At 36.1% G+C, this 23181-nt stretch overlaps 1 protein-coding gene across 2 annotated transcripts in view; it reads left to right on the top strand.

Annotated features, from left to right (window-relative positions):
• The window catches only part of LOC143462314 (beta-hexosaminidase-like), an 86321-nt gene that overhangs the window by 19569 nt on the left and 43571 nt on the right, over positions 1–23181 (top strand). The window contains exons 1-3 of one of the 2 annotated variants that reach the window (XM_076960429.1): positions 15021–17604; positions 17715–17865; positions 19442–19679. In XM_076960429.1, the coding sequence (XP_076816544.1) occupies positions 17748–17865; positions 19442–19679 (356 nt within the window). In that variant the 5' untranslated portion in view covers positions 15021–17604; positions 17715–17747. Of the gene's footprint in view, positions 1–15020; positions 17605–17714; positions 17866–19441; positions 19680–23181 lie in introns of those variants that run through there. The other variant, XM_076960428.1, reaches the window with a different exon arrangement.

Genomic DNA, 23181 nt, shown 5'->3' with positions numbered 1-23181 from the left:
ATAAATGTCCGCCACGCAGTATGGAAAGATTACAGTCTGGCCTACAACTTCTGTTTGAGTAAGTAAAAGTTACAGTAGGCCAACTGCTTAGTAGCTTAGCACTTAACCATCACAGTTAGCACATCAAAGTGAACAAACAGTTATGACCATGACTGAAGTCAGGAAACGAAGAAATTAGCACTTCATTGTGGTGAATTTTCTTCGCTATACGAAACGTAAATAACGAAAATTTAGGTGAAAAAACGTTTATGTTTACTTGATGTTTCCGGCGTATAGAGGCTTCCTTGTCTACTTAAATAACTCTATAGGGTTCCACAGACAAAAAAGTTAGGGAAACACTGTGCTAGACTCTTTGCGCCTGGTCTTTTTCTCTTTTCTATCGCCTTTGCTTTTTTCTGTTGTGTTACTTTTGCATCTTTACTTAACACGGCGCGTAATAATTAGTTGAAGTTGCAATGGGTACTGATATGCAATAACGATGTCGGCCCAAATCAAGCCTCTCAAGCATACATTTTTGTTTACAGCTATATACACTGACTTCAAAACAAAAAAACATTGTTTACGAATGTGTTATTAAAACAATACACGTTAGCCCAAAAGAATAATCTTATCACGAGATCCTCTACCATCAACTCCTGGGCAGATTCTTTACTATTCCTACAAATTTACATTGCATCATGTCATCAAAGCAAGTATCTTCTACTACCGCACAAAAATTAAAAGTTGTTATGTTTGCAGAATAACATGGCAATCGCGCTGCTGGTCGTCACTGTGGTGTTTCTGACCGCAACGTAAGAACGTGGCGAAAAAGAAAAGCTAAACTAGAAACGTTACCATTCGTTCGAAGAAAGCAAAGTGAGGTGTATCTGTAGCTTTCCCACAATTAGAAACAGAACTTTTCGAATGGGTCAAAGAGCAAAGGAGTGCTGGAATTGGGATCAGCACTACGGATCTGTGCATTAAAGTTTTGCAAATTGTAAAACAATTTTTTGGTGCGGTCAGGGTTTTATAAAACGCCATGAACTCTTAAGTTGTCGTCACACCTACATAGCCCAAAAATGATCGTCTGATTTTGAACATAAGCTAAAACATTTCTAGCTGTTCATAATCGAACTACTTGCCGAGAAGAAATACAATTTATCTCAAATTTGAAACGTTTACTGTGATGCTTTCGGTGTCTGGTGATGACGCAAAACTGCCTACTTATGTTGTTTTTAAGTGGAAAACCTTGCCGAAAGAGAAGCTATCAACCTACATTAAGGTGCAAATTAATGAAAAAGGATGGGTTGATTCCAACTTAATATGTGATTGATTTAAAATGTTTGGGGCAAGCCACCAGGAAAACTACATAAGCCTTCATTGTTGCTTGTTTTGGCCGTTTTCCGATGCCACCGACAAAGCGAGGTCAAAGATCAGTTAAACGAAATGAACACTGACCTTGCTATTATTCCCGGGGGCATGACAAGCATGCTACAATCACTGGACGTTAGTTTGAATAAACCCTTTAAGTTAAAATTGAGTGAATAGCGGAACTGGTGGATGCCGGAAGGACAAAAAAGTGTTCCAAAGACTGGCCGAACTCATCGACCTACAATCATAGAAGTGTGCCAGTAGATTAAGGATGCATGGGAAAGTATTGCTGAAGAAACAGTGGCATTAACATTTAAAAAATGTTGCATAACAAATGCCCTAGATGCAGTGGTGGGATACAATCTAGTTAGCAACCGGTTCGCTTCCTTATTCATTGTTGAAGGTCAACTTTTTCTTTGTATGGGTATTAAAAAATACAAGTAATTAGGTCATAATTTTATTTACCATAATAATCCATCTACTTCTATATAGAGTCAATATTATAGACAGTTCATTGCTATTATATCATGCTGAAGCTGAATGTTTACTCTGGTAACATCGGGTGAGTAGATTTTCCTTAACCACATTTTAACCAAATCTTTTGCGTTCCACAAAAAGGAAGCTAGTCCATTTTAATAATGCAAGATTTGATGAAGATTCGAACGTCAACCAAATGTATGTTGTAGTATTAAGAGGGGTACGATTAGTAATGAAGGTAGAGAGGCCTCCCTCTGAGAGTGAGTCTAACTATTTTATGCGGGAGCGGTTTAAACACATTTGAACAGAAACTGTACGAAGAATGAACATGTTCAATTCTGTATTCTCCAATATGATTTGCACATATTACATACTGTACATAAATAGGTTTTATACGTATAACATATAAATCATGTAGGCTATGTAAATTAGTCATTAACAATTGGCTAATTTTTCAAAAATATTTTAGCCACGCTGCATGTAGATTAGCCCCTTTGGCTCAAAGTAGCCACATCTGGCAACTCTGCGTACCGTGATTGTATTAGGTCCATTCGAGTAAGTTGGCCAGAAACCGGTCTTGCGAGCTTTTTTATTTTAAGGTTTTTGAGTGCACAACTATTTTTTACTTCTTCGTGGCTATCATTGTTCGTCATTTGAATTGATATGAAATAAATTATAATTTGCCAGTGGTTTATCGCAAGAACGTGGATAAGTAGAAAATACAAAGTGATTTTAATTGCTCAAAATGTATTCACGTCTTTGACATTGCCTTTGCTTTCTTTTGTAAAACACAGCAAAGTGCAAGACGCTGTGAAGGCATGTTACGAGCCAAAAGAAAAAAAAGTTACCCAATAAATTCTAGTATATAACCTACATTAGACTTTTTTTGATAGGATTTTTGAAAAAAAGTGAGGGCTATTCCCCAATACGATACAAGAAAGTTATCCAATTTTTTGTTTGTTCTACTTCGTCTTTGTTAGTGATGTTAAAATGTTCCATGTAATAGTAAATGCATCCGAAACAATTACGGCAAAACAAAAAACTCAAGTTTCGTCGAATTTTATTAATTAATGTTTTTTTTTGTTAATATCTTATCAATCAAACGAGACGACAGCATTAGATTGCAGGTGGTTGAAATTTGTTTAATAGCACTGACAACATCCAATGAAGTTTGTAGGTGACTAAAACAAATAAACTTTCGCACATTTATCTACCGCCTGTCAATTAATTGCAGGCAAAAAGCATGAGTCAGCTAAATTGTGCAGGTATCTGTATTATTATTATTATTATTATTATTTACCGAATAACAGTGCGGGAAAATACGCCTTTTATACATTAGGGATATGTAAATATATATTTACTTCACTTTTAAGAACGTATAATTTTGGCACAATTGCAAAGTGTGATGCTGCACCTTGAGGTCGACCTAGTCTGGTAAAGGTCTACATGTATGGGACACAAGGGTGCGTTTTTTGTAATTGTTTTGCATTGCATTTTGTATTTTTTGTAATGTCTTTAGTAGTAAGACAATGCAATGCTTGCAAATGTAGTGTTGGGTAATTTAATGGTAGGTCATGGAGGCATTTTAAAAATCATCGTTCAACAGTACAGTGAATGTCCTTAACTCTTTGTATTGGAAGCCCTTGGCAACCTGGATGTAAATATGGGTACCCGTCAAAAAAGTTGGATACCCAATTCTGGTAAACTAAGCACGGAACACGAAAACAGTTAAGAATACAATGTTACGAGTGAAGTTGTTTCAAGAAACAGTGCATAAATGGAACAATCGCCCGTCTGGCTGACACAAATGGAGAGGGCCGGTCGTTCACTGCGAGCTTGCCAGAAATTATTTGACCTAAATAAATTACTTTTAGCCATGTTAAGCGTAATCCACACAGGAAAGCAGTTTAACTGATGCTTGATGTACACTTTATGTTGTCTTGCGATAAAGAGTGCTTTTATTCATTAAAGTGAAAGGCAAGTCCAATAACAAGTTGGTCTCACACCAAAAGTAGTGCTCAGTAAAAATATTGGTGAAAAGATTTCTACTAACGTGTAGTGATTAAGCAATTATTGCCATACATAATTAGAAAAATCGCAATTTCATCACTTAATTATCACGAGGATGGTGATTGGTGGTTCGTATTATGTCACTGTGGCGATGTATGGGGCTATAATATTCTTTTGGGATGACATTATGGCGATTGTAACAGTGAATTGTAATAAGTTATATAATTGGCATTATAAGCGATTGTGTGTTCTCCAGTTAGATGAAATGTAACATTTAGACAGGTGCTTTATCCTTGCTTAATCGTGTTATTCAAGCATTGAATTCGTAAACCGATATGTTTTACCCAGTTATGAGTGTTTTCAAGTAGCGTCACATTTTAGAGTGTATCAAGTTGAATGGTGCTTGTGGTCAAAAGCCTCGGTGACGTAGAATATGTCACAACTTTTGTTATGATTGTAAAAATGCGATCTTTACGTAGCACGATGCAAATGACATGTCTTTCGCTGATTGGCTCAGATATAGCGATATAAAAACTTAGGCTTGGTTCAAACATGAAGCTTTTCTCTTTTGCCCTTCTGGTTTATTCATTATTCAATTGAATTGATAGCTCTATTTGGATTAAAAAATGGATATGAAATTGTTTCTGATGTGATTACGACTACATTTTGGAAAATATAACAATTTAGACTTCATGAATGCTATGCTGACTTAACGAAACAATCAAAGATAGCATATGCATCGGAGTCAAAGATAAAATAGTCAAGTAGTTCTGAAAGAAAAAGTAAAAGCCTTTGGCTTTGGGCCAACCTAAAACAATCGACATCGCCATCGCCATCCTCACAACATAAAGCCGATGGCTTTACTTGTTCGTTTTGCCCATTTACTTTTTGATTCCGTTGTTTATGTTATCTCTTCTTGCGTCATAAAGTCAGCACAACATTCATAAAGTTCGATTTGTATTTCCAATTTAGTTGCCTTTAAATTACATCAGCAGCAATTTCATGTACCATTTAGAATCCGAATAGAGCTAACGACTTGAATTAAATGATGAAAAGGGAAAAAAGCGGACGAGTAGAACTAAGACTCAGTTTTTATATCGCTATGTTCAGCCAATCAGTGAAAGACGCCGTTATAGCATACATCACGAGATGCGTGTCCAACATTGTTTCACTGTAATGACTAAAATTCTAACATATTCTACGTCACCGAGATTCTTTACCACAAGTACCATCTAATTTCGTACACTCTAAATACATGACGCCACTTACAACACTAGAAAACTAAGTCAAGTATGTCGATTTAGGAATTAAATGTTTGAATGACATAGTTAACGAAAGACAATAGGCCTACTACTTTCTTAATACTATTCACATACCTAGCTAGAGAACATACGATCGCTTACTAAAAACGACAATTATCTGAATTATTACAATTCAATATTACAATCGCTATATCACAATAAAAAAGATTACTGATGTCTGATGACTTAAGAATGTGGATCAAGTACAAATAGAATGTTTCCGGTGAAAGACAAGTTAGGAGGAACAGGTATAATTATAGCGTACTTAAGTATATAACAGGAATACTTTGCGTTAAATAAGCTTAAACTAACTCACCGTTGGTGTATTGGTACCGGTTATTGTAAATGCTAACCCGCAGTATAATTCAGTCTTGGCCATTGGGTCTAGTCTAATCTGGTTCTGGTAGCTGCGCTAAAAACAAGAATGCTTTACCAGTTTATGTCATGCTACCTATTATAATCTTATGCTGAAAATAAACATTACCTGCTTCTAATCAGTTATCAGTATCACCAACCTAAAGAGACATTTGTAGTGCATAGAAGTGCTGCTTTTATTACATTGTTTTATGATGTCTATTTTGGATCGCTACTTCCCAACTGATCGAGGTGGTCATGTGACATGGTGCATAATGTAAACAGAAGAAAGGAAAGGAAATGTGCGCTCGCGAGTTGGATGCTGATAGCCTGTATGTGCTGTGTGTAATTTCGTTGTACGCCAATGTACGTTAAGTGCAATAGGCTCCGTCAGCGTGGTCCAACTACTTTTGACTTACGGGCCACTTTACAAAAACGTGACAACTTACGGGCCATTTCCAATAAAATGGTAGTGAGTGCGTAATGGAAATTGTTAAACAATAGCAAATTTATTGCAAATCTCTATCAGTGAGATTCCTGTGGTCGAGGTTTCTCTGATACTATCGTTTCTACATCAATTCCAATGTTAGTGGTAGCAAGTCGGAGACTATCTTCCAGTGTTTCGTCTATCATTCGATTTCTGTTTTTATACTTGACTTCCTTCATTCTAGAAAATGTACTCTCGCAAATGTATGTTCTTCCCAACATTGAGTGCATTTTTAATGCAAAATTTTCCAATTTTTGAAATCTATCCTTGCTGACTAATTTCCAGAAGCACTCTGGAGTTTCATTTTTCCTTGACAGCAAGAATTGGTTGCACTGAAGCTCGCAGAGTTCGAGCTGGAGTTCTGGTAGCTGTGTTTCCATATTAACATCCATAGGACTGTTATACAAATGGAGATGAGGTTTTAATCTGTCAAAATCTTTAAATATATTCTCAAATTCACAAGATAAAGCCTTAATATCATTCACAAAACGGGAGCATTCCACTTCATAATCATCTACCACAAGTGCATGCAAAGAATCAATGTGAGAAAGATCTTTATTTTTCAAGCATATAGCAAAAAGGTGCAGTTTCCTCTGGAAAGCTTCAATATGTCCAACTAAATGTGAAATAGTTTGCTTTCGCCCCTGCACACTTAGCAAACACATTCAAGTGCATTGTCATGTCTGTAAGAAAAGCAAGATTGCACGGGAAGTTTTTGTCGCATAACTGAGTTTGGTACATTTGTGTTTCACCCAATTGTTGTGTTTGAAGAAATGATAGTATTTCCTTCCGAAGACCAAAGAAATGTTGCAGTACTTTTCCAGCACTAAGCCACCTGACATTTGTATAAAGTGGTAAATCACTGAATTCTGCATTTCACTCTTCTAGAAACGTAATGAAACGCCTGTGTCTCTGCGCCTTGTTGCCGCCTCTAACTAAATTTACTATGTCGACAACTGTCTTCATGACATCACTCGTTTGTAACAATTTTCCACAGAGTGCTTCCTGGTGGATGATACAATGTAGTGTTGTACATTCCACACCATTTTTCTTAATCAAACCAACTAATCCTTTGTTATGACCAGTCATAGCTTTCGCGCAATCAGTTATGATGCATGAACATTTTTCAAACCCTCCATAGTAATGAATAACAGACTCGAGGGCAGCATTAATATTTGAACCTTTTGTACCTTCATTCAAGGAACACATTTTGACCAGTTCTTCTTGCACAGTAAAATCGTCACCAACAGTACGTACGAATATAAGAAGCTGACTTGTGTCACTTATATCCGTACTCTCATCCAGTGCCAATGAAAAATATATGTAGCTTTCTATTACATTCTTCAGTTTTAATGATACATGTTCGCCAAGATCACGTACTCGTCTCGCAATAGTCTGATGAAACAGTGATACAGTTTCAAATTATTTGACAGCCTTGTCTTCAAACACCTGTGCAATTTTTATTGCACCTCGTTTTACCAATTCGCCATCTCTAAATGATCTATTTTTCTTTATCATCATCAGAGCAATTTCGTACGATGCTACTGTACTTGTTGTTTGTGGTTTTAAGAAATTACTCAGAACTTTCTTTTCTTTCTGATATTCCCTCTTAAGACAGATAGCAACATCAATTCGTGACTTCCCAGAATATTCTTCATATTGCATTTTGTGCAGCATCTCATAATGTCGTTTGACGTTATATTCCTTCATCACTGCAATTGTTTGCTTGCATACAAGACGTAATGGCTTGCCATTATTCTCAATCATAAAGTAATTTTTCAACCACTCTTCATTAAGGTCAGGTCAGTACAACTGGCTTCTTACAGTAACTAGTAGCCTACCTAGTACCGGTAGAACGAGTTTGTTCATTCACATCTATAATGCCCACTATTATGACGTAACACACAAATGGATGATGCTGTCACAATTATTGGATTATGCCAAATTTCTGACTGTTGCGCAATAGCCAGTATTAGGGTTCCCATTTAAAATATACTAACATGAAAACTGTGGAATATTTACAGGAAACAAAAACGTCCGGAACACTAGGTACATATCAGCCTTTAAGAAGCCCAGTTGTACTGACGAGACCTGATAGGTTGAAACAGTATAGGCCCTGCTGTCTACAACCTTGAATTAAATTTTTGACACTTTTTATCCAAATGCTATACTTGTTCTAATTGAAATAAATTAAATCAATACTGTGAAAGCTCGCGGGCCGCAAAAAGTTTATCCGCGGGCCTGTAGTTGGACCACGCTGGGCTATGTTACTTGCTGGTAGTCAACATAAATAAGATTGCAGTGTTTTTCACCATGTGGTTGTGGGTAGGCTTGGCCGTACTTAATTATGTTCTTCAACTGATAACATGGTGACGTTATGGGGTACAATTAAACCTACTGTATGGTAAGACCTTTTTAATTTCTAGCTGAGCTTTGACAATAGCCCAGTTTAAAAGTTCAGATTTTACTGGTTCAAAACTGTACAGACTAAACTGGTACAGAACAGCAATAAAACATGTAACACTCGTTCCTGCAGCACGCTCCAAAAAGGATGACTTTATTCACAAGGTCGCTCACAACATGGAACGCAGTGTTTCCAACATAACACAAATAGTAAACACATGGTGGCGCTAATACGGACACTACATTTCCTCCCATGTCATATGTATAATTCCCTATTAACTAAGTTTTGCTAACATTAAAGAACACAGTTCACTGCGCATAAAAAAGGATCATTAAAGATTCAAAACTCAAAACACACATTGCACAAAATCATCATAACGCCCTGGTTTATTGAGATCGTTACGAGGCCGTAGATTAAAAGAGGGTTTAGTAACTTCACGACTTGTAATTTCAACACTGGATTGAGTATCAGGTGTTTCGCCTTTATCACAATCAATTGCATCATTATCAGCATTAAGTTTCTTTACATGCGTCACATTACGTTTATATTGCACTTCAGCATTATCAACTACAACACTGTTTCCATGTTTCTCTACCACAACAAAAGGTTCTTTATGGAATGTAGTAGACAATTTATAACGTGGTACATTTTGTTTCAGTAACACAGTGTCCCCAGGTTTAACATCACTATGCCCAGCAGATCGTCTTAAATCTGCATAGTCTTTGCCTTTTGTTTAAAAACGGCATCATGGTCACGAGCAAATTGTAAATCATCAAAACACTGTAAATCAAACTCAGGTAACTTGGTACGTATTTTACGCGAAAACAACAATTCAACTGAACTCACTCCAGTAGCACTATGAGCTGTAGAACGATACATCAATAAATAAGTATTAATCTCCTTTTTCCAGTCCTTACCCTCGGTCTGGGCAATCTTTAGGCGTTTAAGTAATGATCTATTCTGGCGTTCAACTTCCCCATTTGCTTGGGGCCATATTGGTGTGACGTTACGATGATGAATGCCCTGCTCATCAACATAACTTTTAAAGTCACCACTTATAAATTGAGGGCCATTGTCGGACATAATAGACAGGTGTAAACCATGGGTAGTAAACATTCGTTCAAGACTAGCAATTATTTTTTCCGACACAGTCGATTTCATAACATCCACTTCGAAATACTATAATAATCAACAACTACAAAAATACTATCTCCAGAAGGTAAAAGTCCCATTAAATCAACTGCTAAGTGTTGCCAGGGGCCTGATGGCAATTCCGTACTACTTATTGGTTCAGGACTAGCTGGTTTTCAAACAAGTTGGCAACCATAACACGATTTATAGAACCGTTCACTGTATCAATACCAGGCCACCATAACTTCTTTTGTAGTCGACGTTTCATAACGATTATGCCTGGGCAAGTTCCAGCACACGTTTATGCAAACCTTTTGGTATACCGATTCTTGTTCCACGAAGAATGACATGTCCTATATTCGTCAGCTCATTCCGAACAGGTAGGTACAGCTTGCATTCCTTCCTGGTCCAATCATTTCAAGAACTGCTTCAGTCAGTGACTGCATTTCTGGGTCAGCTCCTGAAGCTTCACTATCAGGAAAGAAATCAGCACTAGAATTAGGTCTTCTCCACGTTGGCCAATTTCCACAAGTTGTCAGCTATGTGGATGAAGATATTGTAAAGCTATACAGAAGTTGTTTATTGCTGAAGGACTACAAACTAAATTTGCACATTGATAAATCAGTGAGTCCAGTTGCGCAGCCAGTGACAGAAGTATCTTATCAACTGAAAGACAAAGTAGAAGAAAAGCTGGACGAATTGCGACAAGCTGACATAATAGAAGCTGTGCCAGAAGGTCCGACTACATGAGTTTCACCTTTAGGATTGATAACAAACCAGATCTAGATACAGTGAGACCTCGTTAATCCGGACCACTTTGTTTCGTCAAAAAATGTCGGTTTAGCGGGGTATCCGGATTGTCGGAAAGTACCGAGTACCGAGTTTCTGGCTGGACAGCAACTAAAATAAAATTATATTTTTTGTATGATCCGACCCAGTGTCGAACCCCAGAACCACCGTATTAAAAACGAATGCTCTAAGCCAGAAGTGACGAACATGCGGCCGCAAATCGGTTTGACAACCGCTCTTGCATGGCGAAGCATTCCGGCGAGACCAGCATTCTTGAACTTTCTTTGACCTGTTTCTAATCTTTGCGCAATGCGATATCAAAAGCTGATAGCACAATTGAGTTGCAGCAGTATGTCTTCAATAGATTGCCGCATTCAACCGATATACTGTACGTATTTTTTTGCGACTGCAGAAGCGTTGTTTGTTACTGTTGATGAACAATTTATTTTTTCGTTTCTAAAATACTAAATACACGGCTAAATTTTTTTATAAAGGGCAATGCTGTACAGCACTGTTGAATCCATAAAGACCGCAACGTTATCATGCGTAGATAATCGGCTATTGTTTCGTCAACTAACTACATACTGTATTAGGACAATCGTGAATCATTTTCGCTTAACCGTTAATAATCCGGTTTATCGGATTTTATTGCCATTGATTTAGCACATTTGTTCCAAAACTTTTGTGTCGGAGTCATACAGCGGGGTTTCCGGATTAAAGGGGTAAAATGCATAGGAAGAAATCCGTTCCCGGCAGTTTTGTGTCAGATAGCGGAGATTCTGGTTCATCGGGGTCCGGATTATCTGGACGAGGTCTCACTGTATAAGGATTTGTGTAAATATGTGTAGGGCAACTGAAGCCATCATGCCATCCAATTCCAACTGTAGAGAAATTGTTGCTGAAACTCACGGAAAACTGTGTGTTCAGTAAGTAAGATTAAAAATGAGGTTTCACCAGATTTTGCTGGATAAAGTTTCTAGGCATGTTACAATATTTTTGACATATCAAGTGAACCAATGCAAAAAATGATATTTGGTTTGAACTCAGTGCCAGAGAAATACCAGAAGATTATCAGAGAACTGAAGAACTGTGTTGGAGTAGCAAATATTGCAGATTTAATTGGTCACTGTCACAATCAATATGTTTCACATAAAAGACAGTAAGCGCCTGAGTATTTGTGGCTTAATTTGTGCACCGATTTCATTGCTGAGTTCGTTCTGTTTTGTGCCTGAAACGCAGCTGATTCCTGTGAAGTGGTGCTTCTTAGGTTAATTAAGCCGTACTCGTTGGTGTTCGGTGCACTGTAGCGTCAGTCTAGTTTTGTTGTGGTACTGAAAGCTTCTTCAATTGGAAATCAGAAAATAAATTGTTCTACGTAGCAATTAACTTGTGACATTCTTGGACAGAACAGAAAAGACCCCGATGGAAGACAATGCTGTTCTTGACAAGCTAGAAAGAGCTAGTTTAACACTTAATCAGAAGATGTGTGAATTCAGGCTACCGAGGTTAACTTTCTTGTATTGCATGATGTAATCAAAAAAGGATTTAGCCCCAGGGAAGAGAAAATAGCTATCTCGCAGGATGCAGAGCCATCGAAGACTGCAACAGAAACGAAATCATCAGAAAGACACAAAGTTTGTGTCAGGCAAGAAATGACCTGGTTTCATCGAGAAGCTCTAGAAGCTGATGACAAAAGCTGAAACTTTAGCATACTTCAGGAATAATTGTTAGATGAGAGTGATAGTGGATGGGTATAGTGTCAGTGTCAACCAAAGAGCAAGATGGTGAAAAGAGAATCATATTGCATGTATATAGGAGTTTGTCTGGCTTGGAATGTCGACACAGTGAAACCGACAAGGAAGCCTTAGCTTTAGTGTTGGCTTATGGACGATACGACTTGTATAATTTTCTAAAATTGTTTGAACTGGAAATGGATCATACACTATTGCAGTACATATTCTCGAGGAAATCCAAAACGTCAGCACAGGTGGAAAAATGGATGCTGATACTTCAAAGTTATGCGCACGCCAGGAAAGACAAATATTGCAGATGGTTTGCCAAGATTGAACTCGAGAATATGCAGAGACTAAGGAGACTAGTATGATTTTGTTAGATTGTTGGTAATTAACAGCACACTAAATGCTTCGACACTAAAGAAATAGAGAAAGAGTCTGCCAATGACCTGGAAATTGATGAAATAAGAAAATATATCAGTTTAGAAGATTGGTCCAAATACGCTAATGCAAAGTTACTTGCATGTGAAAGATAAATTACATATTTGTGGACAACTGTTATTGTGAGGAATAGGAATGGTATTGTACTACACACACTCACTTATTGCTAAGTTAGTGTGTTTTTTGTACAAAATTGCAGTGTATAGTTGTTAAACCTATCTAACTTGCCTTTAGTGTGTAATACCCACTGTTTAAAACAAAACTTGACAAACTGAGTTTTTGCTGTAATAAGTAGCCTATTTAGTTTAAACTGTGTTTAATAGTATCTATGTTGCATGATTATGTTTCAGTAGATGAATTTCTGTATGATTTTCAGTATTCCTCAAGTGTAACTTTCCTGTGAGCTGCAGTTACATTTTTTCCTGCTTGTCTGCTACAATGTCGATACAGAGTGTTCTACTGTGATAATGGCAAAATACCTGTTCAGTGATATGGTTCCGATGACATGCTTCTAGATTATTTTGGGTTAACTTTAATCTAAAGAAGAGGAAGATGTATTTTTTGAAGTGCTGCTTTTAATTGTTTTATGATGTCTATGTTGGACTGCTACCTCATAATTTTAAAGTCTGGGTTTATTTGTTCTCTTCAGAATCAGAACCGTGTATTTGATACTCGTGCTCTTGAACATTGTAATACAAAAGTGATAAAAAACACAACAATGTATGCAATCCAAAATGTGTTAGCAAGCCCACCATACCTAATAAAAACTCCATTCATCCAGCATATTGTTCTTTACATTCTGACATCATAATAAGAGACCAAGTTTCTGATACAATTTTGACAATAACTGCTTAACCACCAGGCCTACATAGTATTAAAAGCCCTCTCGCTGGCATGTTGACTGACAACTAAATCTTTGATTTTAGGCCAACATAATTTTGGAATTTCCCCTCACTTTAGAAATCATCCTGAACTTGTTGTAGCTTAGGAGCCAAAGTATAAAAATCAAATTGAATTCATTCTTACACAGAAATGATTCCTGAATTGCATTTTTTCATCAAGAGATGATGATGATTGTGATCACATACCAGGTGTTGGCTACTTAAGAGTACGGTTTGTAATGAAATGATTGTTTATCGTTCCTTAGCCTGTAAGGGCGACCACTTCAATTACAAAGTTTGTCTGTTGAATTGTTTAATGTCCTCGAAGTGAATGAGTCTCAGGTCGTTGTTTCGCTTTTCTTAATCTTAGAATTGATTGTACACCATGACAATTGTATAAACTGATTATATTGTTTCTTGTTTAAACGATTACATTAAATAAGACATTGGGACAGCTACATAATAAAGTCGACCACTTTCTAGGGTTAACTTAGTAGACTGTGACGCAATGAATAGCTATAAATGAAAGAATAACTCACGTCACGATTTATAACGATACACAGGAAGTCATGCATAGGCGACACGTAACGCAATGCTTTGCTTTGCCGATTTCCGTATTCTATGCGGCATTCGATTTGCAAGCAATTTTATAATATCATCACAGGTTAAATAACAGTGCAGCAACTCAGAAATACCAAATTGATCTATAAAGAGCGATATAAAATTGAAAGAAAATTTCTCAATTTTTTTTGAAAAACAAATTCCAAACTCTTGATAGGCTAGAAAATGTGGAAGAAAACATTCCTTTATTGAAAGAGAGAAGACACAAATCTAGATGACACTTGAAATTATTGTCCTCCTGGAGAAAAAACAAAAGTAAAGTTTGACAAACGCAAATAAAAAATTTTAATAAACAATTAAAAAATAAATGTATCAAAGCCAAAGATACCTGGATAAATGCAAAGTGACAAGAAATTAAAAACAACCATGGGTATGAGCAGACATTGCTCACAGGCAGGCTGCATCAAGGAAATAAATGGAGCGATTTGAATGGAAAGTATATTTTAGTAAGAATACATAGAGGTACTTTTCTACCATACAAGAGGAGGCATGCCTTCTATTTTCAAACCCATGGCTCCGCCTGCTATCATAAAAGAGGATATAAAATCTGTAATAAATAGTATGAATTCGTGGCAAAGCAGTTGGCCCAGACAACATTTCAGTTGAAGTTTTTGATACAAATCACCAAGATCTTAAATGATATATATAAATCTAGAAATATCCTTGTTGATATTACTCATTCCATATTTATGGCCTTACCAAAAAAGCCTACAAATCAGTTTGATGAGCCATTTAACAAACATTTTACTTAAAATTTTGATTTCGAGAATAAGATTAAAAATAAGACCAGAAGTATCACAAACACAAGTTGTTTTTTTTGCCAAAAAAGGAATTAGGAACAGATAACAAGGAAGATGGAAAGATGCGTAGAAAGAAACAAAGGTTTATATCTATGCTTTGTAGACTTTTCTAAAGCTTTCAAAAAATTTCAACATAGTTACTTAAGGTATTGAACTTTGTTGATATTGATGGTAAAGACCTAAGCCTTATCAGAAACGTATTATGAGAGCAAGAGTATGCAATAGGATTGAATGGAGAACTCGGCCGTTTCACACTATTTATACGTAGTGTAAGTTAAAATGGAACATAGCCAAACAGAGTGCACGACAGCTTCCAAAAAGAAAATTTATGCAAATTGTAAATTTACCATCACTGAAAAAATGATAAAACAGGTTGGTGGTTTCCACTATAATACCTAATGCAAGGAGTGAAGTAGAGATCAGGAGAATTGCTAAATGTACAGTTTGTTGAAAATAGAAACCTATGCATGACTACAAAACCAAGGTCTTGAAATCATATATTATGCCAGTCTTAGCATACAAGTATGAATGTTGTACCATGAACAACAAAATGAAAAACAGACTGGAATGGCAAAAATTTGATTTTTAAGAAGAATGTTACAGATTCCGTTGAGGGAAAAGAAAACCTTTGAAGAATTACTGCAATTAAATATAATGGAAAAGACTTCAATAAAATCGATCAGAAAAGGACCAATGCAATTTGTAGGACATAGACATGGAAATCTGGGGGAAGCAACACTATTCGGTTTCATAGAAGGAAAACAAAGTAGAGGACGACGAAGATTGACATATCTCAATAGTGTAAATAGATGGACCACAGATGAGAATATTAAAACCAACGACTTCATCCAAAAGGTTCAATGACAGAGAGGCTTGGAAGACCATTATTGGCAATGTCTGTTGCAGATCTGGCATTTAACCAACTGATTAAAGTTAATGGCAAAAAATGAACAAAACATTATGCAACATTCAGCACATCAAAACCGTGTGATAGCAGTTTGATATTAATGTTTTGATATATTTAGCTGATAACAGTGATCATGGAGACTGGTGACCAGGGTTGCGAACTCAGACTGAAAAGAACGTAGTTATTTTGCCGAACTCGAACTCACTGAATGAAATTTTCTGAACTTGAAAAAAGAATCGACCAAGTCCGAGTTCATTAGCTGAGTATCTGAGTAATCTTGAAAAATAAAAAATTTTCTAACTTCTCTGTCAGAAACATCAAAAGCGAGCTTGCTTTACCTTACAGCGATTGGATTAACCTTTTACCTACCGTTCTATGGACGCACAAGAGGCACAACAGAGTGGAACGTAGTGCAATGCTTTAATTAATTTGAACTTGCAAGTCGGCAATAATGGTAGAGCTTTTTTCCATGTACCATAAAAGAACATTACACATACGGCAGAGGTGACCTACCTTTTTTCAACCAAGCGTCAACTTTTTTACATACAGTGCCAGATGCGTAATAAATTTCCTTTACATGATTAGATATTACATAACAAACAAAAAACAACATCTAACATAGCTGACCAACTTTACATGTCATAATGAGATTTTTTAAATTGCTTTGATTTCGCTCAATTTTCAATGTTTGAAATTAAATGTATTGCTGAGAGCAGCAATGTATTCTTTAAATTTGAATTGGTCGTTCGCAACCTTGTTTTGATTTTGATCAATTTCAATGAAATTTGACTTCATAGAAGAACTGGCATTATAAGTGAATATATTCAAAACCGTTCTAAATAAATTTTATTATATCTTGAATTTTTTTATCAAAAAACGCCATATAGTTTTTGAAAAATCACCAACTAAATGTGTGGAGTGCTTTGGTGGTTTGTTATACGTATTACAATAAAAATTTTATTAAGTTTTCAAGCTTAAAATTCTAAAAAATTCCCAAAATCGGTTAGAAAAACTTGAAGTCAAACTTAATAATACTGCTGAACTCGAACTCGAATAATTGAAATGCAGAACTCAAACTCGAACTTTACAAACCTTTCTGAACTCAAATAATTGAAAATGCAGTACTTGGACTTTAAAAACATTCCTGAACTCGAACTCATTTGAAAATCGATCCAGTTTGCAGCTCTGCTTGTGACTGACGAGATGATAGAGAGACTCACACAGATGAGTCAAGTTATCATCGTATTGTAATAATGTGCTTCGCGTTGCTTTTATTTTTATAACAACTGATAGGCCTATATACTTTTGAAGTGAGGAATATTAAATCATTGAACGTCGGCATCTACAATTCCAAAGTGTTCTTTATGCTCTACAGAAAACTGTGGTCTATACCCCAATAAATATGGTAATATTTCTTGTTTAGACGTCCTTGCAAAAGTGAGAAAGGTATTTAACATTTTTGTTGATTACAATTTTGAGCCTGTTTGAAACATATTAGCTTATTAATTTCACTCAAAAATATTTTGTTAGGTTACAGTCAGAGTTGTAAACATGTCATCAAACTTAAGTCGCAAGTCATGTTAGGTCATTAAGAAAAGAAGTGACTCAAGTCTTTTTGCAAATAAGACTCAAGTCGAATCATTTGCTATCTGAAAGCAAGATTACTGTTTTAGACAGCAAAAAACATTTGGAATTTTTTACCACTTTTCTTCGATTTTCTGCTTCATACGTGTTTGTAGGCAAAACATTTTAATGTGTTTCGGGAAAAAATGAAAAAATTTGTTTTAATCTAATGCCGAAACCTAATCAACGGCAACTGACTCGAGTCAAGCCAAGGCATATATGCAATTTCATGGAATGAGATTTGTGTCAAGTCTTTGCCAAAAACTGATTTAAGTCATTACGAACGTGGTTATTGGTAAGATGTTATATTGAATAGATGCCATCTAAATTGGTGGATAAAAAAAAATTCATTCGTCATCCAATTTTCAACTTCTGTCTTGTACATATTTCATGTTTTTTTTTCAGGATTCTTGGTCATTATACTTTTACAGTTTGTATATGGTTGAACCAGCCCATCTCCCTCATCCTAGTGGTTATATAATTCCTGAAGTTGATTTCAAAGTATATCATGTCAATGGTGGTTTGTTTAAGTTGGTTCCCACAGAGCAGTTTAAAGGTTTGTACTTACATTGATATGTTATTACACAGTAATCAAATAACTGTACCTTTCTTTACAAATATGCCAGAACTTGAAAATGACGGTATTTTTGATCGTCAGATCTTTCCGATTATTGTTGAAATTTAATGAGATGTTCTTTGTAAGCAGAGTTGGGCAGTCCATAGTTAAGTATCGTAGGTAACGTTACCGGTACTTGGTGAAAAATGGAACGACGTTTCGAGTATTTGGCACTATTTCAAAACTATTTCAAAACATTTTACTACTTTGGTACTTGGCCGGTACTTTTTTACAGCGGCCCCAGTTGTAGGTGCAGTTTTTGCAAATATTATGACCCACTAAGGGTTACTTCAGATGAAAAATATGTAAACTCACTTTTTGCAACATTATTAAACATTTTATATTAAAAAAGAATAAAACACGGTAACATTGACATTAAATGTTTACTAAAATGAAGCTTTAAAAACATACTTCTAATAACCTTGAAGTAATCATTTTAAAAACATAGAGTACCGGGACTTATATTTCTTGAAAAAAGTAATTCGGTACAAGAGAAAGTACAACCAGTATCGGTGTCGAAAAAGTATCACAGTACATTGATTTGGTACTATAGTACCCAGATACTGCTAACCTCTGCTCATATACAGCATTCAAAAGAAAACCAACCAACAGAAAATATTCAATTATATGAATTGGAATGTGTTAATGTACGAGTATATCGGGTGTGTTTATTTATGTCAAAACATGTATCGATGAGTGCAACGTATTTTGATTCTGTGTTTTCCAGTCAGATTGACGCTTTTAAAATGGAAAATACAAGTCAGTTCTACTTTGTTTATTGATATAATAAAAGAAACATACTAAATTTTTTACGCGTAACTGTAAAGCATTAGTTTAAATTATATATGTAGCGTTAGTTTTTTTGTTTTAAGTAGTCGATCAGGTGTACTGGCTCGGAGTAGGTTTTAGTTTGATGGAAACGAGACCAAATGGCTCTTTCAATGCTAAAGGTTGCCGATACGGTTCAATGGAATGACCTTAGTCAGTAAGGCAATCAGAAGGATGCCGGTACGATACGGATAAATTAATTATCATTATGTGATGCTATGATGATGATTATTATGTAATTAGATTATGTGATGGACGAATGTTTGGTAAACATATATAGCACTGTACACCAATTAACATTACAATACCAACTTTAAGAACAATTCAACATACGAACAGCCGTTCGGAACGTAACTCGTTTGTAAGTTTAGGAATTACTGTAAGTAAAGTTACATACATTGGCAGGGAAAGTGGTACTAGTTACTGAACTTGCTCTATTTAAATATGTTTGCGCTTTCATGGTATCGTAATATCATAGTAACGTAATACATGGCTTCAAAAATTATTTGACTTGAAGGCAATATATACAAAGCAGCAATCTCAATCTATTAAGTATAATATCGAGTTAGTTGAACTATGTCTCAGCATAATTTCAGCTTTTCTATTATTTGTGTGTCTATGAAAGTTGCTCAAAATTCTGTATCATTAGACTGGTGCATGGAACGATAATATCCATTTTCTTACTAAGGTTTGTCAGCAAATGGTGGGATGATTTACCTCAATCTTGTGATTCAGTATTGGAGTGTTTCCAAGTCAGATATTCTTCCATCATGGTATGTTGCAGCAGCCAATTTGACACCAGTGGATATAGATTCTACCATATGTGAAAATTGTGAATTTGTTGGTGATTTTACACAACCAGAGCAATATAAGCGTTATGAAGAAGATTTATATCAACCATACAGTGCCCAAGATAGATACGACAGGTAAGACCAAAACCAAATAAAAAACTAGTGGTTGATGATACAAACTATCATGTTTAAAATCTAGAAGCAAGTCACAATTTTAAAGGAAAAAACATTCAGCATTTGTATCAATAATTCAAAAAAAGTTCAGTATTTGGATGAGCTAATGTCACCAAATTTCACTTTTGATAGTTGTTTGTATATTAACCATGCTGACAGTCGTGTTAATGTAGCACTGCACATTGATATGTTTTTAGTTATATAGTTAGATGTATATTCCACGATGTGTTTTTAGATTTATATTAGGATGTATTTCACCCGAATTGTTGTGGCCATAATGTGTGACTGCGTTTTTATATAGTATTAGTAATTCATCGATATGTCATTTGTGATTCCTTTTATTGTTAGTAAGTTTTCTGCACACGTACATGGTTTACGCATTTACCCACAACTCCCACTGAGGGAGGAATGATAAAGGAATAAATTAGGTAATTTATTTATTAAAGGAATGCTCATAAAAGATAGCAGAGCAGAAACCGACTAATCGACTAACCGTAAAAGCGGGAAGTTTCATGGCTAAGGAAAATTTTGGTTACATTAAGATAGTTAGATGAAAACCTAACTGTTTGGAACAACTTGACCATGACCAAGTTTTGAAAGAATTTAAGAAAAGGCAAAATGGCTACAAACAAGTCTATGATTTTGGCGTGAATACGAAAACAGTATAAAAACCAATGCTATGTGCAAAGTGGTTCCAAAAACAGTACAATCGCCTGACAAAAACGGAGGGCGTGCTTGCCTGCCAAGAATTGTATGACTTAAATGAAATATTTGTAGTCATGTGTTGGCTAATCTTCATGCAAAAGCAGGTGGTGGTAAGCGATGCTTGACATAGACTTAAGTTGTCCTTTGGCAACTATTATTATTTCCTGTGAGCAATAGGGTGGCTACCGCCCTTTGACAGCGGTCATGGGTGGTATAGCCTTGTTTGTGGCGACCCTGTAACCTTCTCGATTAAATTTTTCCGATTAACCAGATAACAAAAGAGTAACATAATTAATTAAATTCTTAATTCGTTTATTCAAAGCGCTTTGTCCTATATTCTCGCCCAGACACCAGATATTAGGGAAAATTTGTTGTATTATGTAACAAACAATACACAAAGCGATTAAAATGTGCCATTAAAATTACAAGTTAAGCTCCGTACTTAATGGTTTAGTACAGTGATTCCCAAACTGTGTGCCACGAATATTTTTGGAATTTTGGATTTTTGGAATTCTGCGATTGTCAGTTTTCATGATGATCTAGCTCTAGCCGTTTGTGAAAAAAGTTTTGTGACGCCTGGCTTAACGAAAAACTAGTGGCCTGGACCAATGGCTGCACCTTATCATAATATTTTGAGATCCATTGAGCATAATAAGCAGTCATGCCCAATGCTCTCCTCAAAGACTTTAAGTCGTTTAGAACAAGAAGTTGCATTACAGGCTCAATACAATTTGGATATGGCCGAAGGACGCGCTCTTGTTGATTCAGTAGCCCAGCAAGTCAATGGAATCAGTAGAAAAAACACATTTGTCGTCATTAAAAGTTAACTGGGCTTTACTAGCCACATCTAGGAACTTGTTTAAATTAATGTCATTTTCTTGCTGTGTATTACCGTTGATGGTAATTCTGTTGAGATAAACGAAAGTCCCGCGACAATTGTTGCTTGATAGAAGCTCGTCCATTATTTATTATACTTTGAAAAAAAGGAACTGCGTTAGTTAAGCCGAACGACATTCCGTGAAACTGGTACAATTTACCGCCGCTGTCAAATGGGGTAAAAATCTTATGGTAAGGTGCCAATTGTACCTGGTGGTTGACGTTCTTTAAGTCTAGCATACGGTAGATGGAGAATCGAGATGCACATCATCAGCACTATTCTTGTATTTTTGGCAGTTGATAACCATCCAGTAATTTAAATTTGTTAATTTGTTAATTGTTTGAATGTAATCGATACATAGTCGCTTCTTATTTTTTTTTCGTGGTAACCGCCACTTAGGCTTAGCAAGATGAGTTTCTTGGTTCAATTGTTTCTTTAAGTAGTAGTCGGTCCACTTCAGTTGTAATGAAGCGTTGATCTGCTGAAGTATAATAATGTGATTTAACTGCAATTAGGTAGCAGTTTTCTTTGAAATTTTCAAATAAACGGGGCGTAGAAACATTTAGAGATGAGAGTGCAGCTATGATCAAAGGTGTTTTGCATCTGCCCAAGTGACGTTTAAAAGTTTTATGAAGGCTTAAAAATTTTTTGCCTAATATTACATTAACAAACAGATTTTCCATCACCGAATGCTTTACAGCTTTGTACAAATTACAAACACTGTAACATTAATGATGCAGGTTGAAGGGTCAGCTTTGCGATGTGCTACCTATTATTGCCAATCCGACTGCTAGTCATATTGACATTGTGACACTCAACTCATACTTATGTGGCTATTTGTAGCACCGGTTTCTATAAGGGCCCTCGCTGGCTGTCGTTTTTTGTAATTTGAACAAAAAATTTCGATTGGTGGCTTACCGTAGAGCAAGTTGAAGAAACCGCAGCGGCGACTAGTGGATCTCCGTGAAAACCGGGAAACTTTTGCAAAATTTCCTTTTTTCCACATTTGAAGCAGGTTCGATTTCTAGCCGGACAATTCGCTCTGGCGTGTCTACATTAGTTGCAAAAGTAGCACTTTTCTTTAACTATGGTAACGGTATTGCTTTAAATGCTTTTGCTGCCGTTAACGTTCGGTGACTCACTGGAGTTATATTAAATCAATTGTCCGCACCCCCGGGAAGCTGAATACTGCTCAAAGCTTCGATTGTCTCTGTTGAGTGCGCAAGCCTTTTCAAAAATAGTGTTAAGGTCTACTTTATAGCTTTCCAGTAACTTCAACCAAATGTTACTTTACTGCAAGCTGGTAATAAATATATCACGGACTGCCTCTTCGCGGTGAACAGCCGCGCACACACTGCCTTGTAGTTACAATCTTTGCTTAGGCTCTTAAGCCTTTGAAGTACTCTTCTAACGACTCTTCGATTTGTTGCTTACTAGTTGCAAGTATGTACCTTACAAAAACTTCATTGGTTGACTTGACAAAGGTTTTCTTTGGACAATTGATTGCTTCGTCATCAACATTGTAGTGATTCTCAATGTTTTTTTTACAATATTACGTAATAACGTTTCTTAGGTGTTGTCGATTCTTTCATAAATATTAATTGATTAAGACTTGTCGCAGCCATGAGTGTGTTAATTGTGATTGTAAAATCTGCCAGTCATTACCGATGGCTTGGGTGGAAGGCAGATCATACAGAACCTCATTAGTCTTTCACCAAATTTGCTTACGCGTTCCTGAGTTTTACTGCTCTTCTTGCTATAACAACCGATTGTAAAAAAGACTTGACAAGCCAAGAATGGTTTTTAAATACTGGCATTTCCAACCGTAACATCAATGAGCCGAAGTCAAGACCTCTGCCAATCAAAAAGCAATTACATACA

The sequence above is a fragment of the Clavelina lepadiformis genome, chromosome 6, assembly GCF_947623445.1.
Source record: "Clavelina lepadiformis chromosome 6, kaClaLepa1.1, whole genome shotgun sequence".
Taxonomy (NCBI): Eukaryota; Metazoa; Chordata; class Ascidiacea; order Aplousobranchia; family Clavelinidae; genus Clavelina; species Clavelina lepadiformis.
Note: the sequence above shows the minus strand (reverse complement) of the source record. Positions and strands in the feature narration are given on the sequence as shown.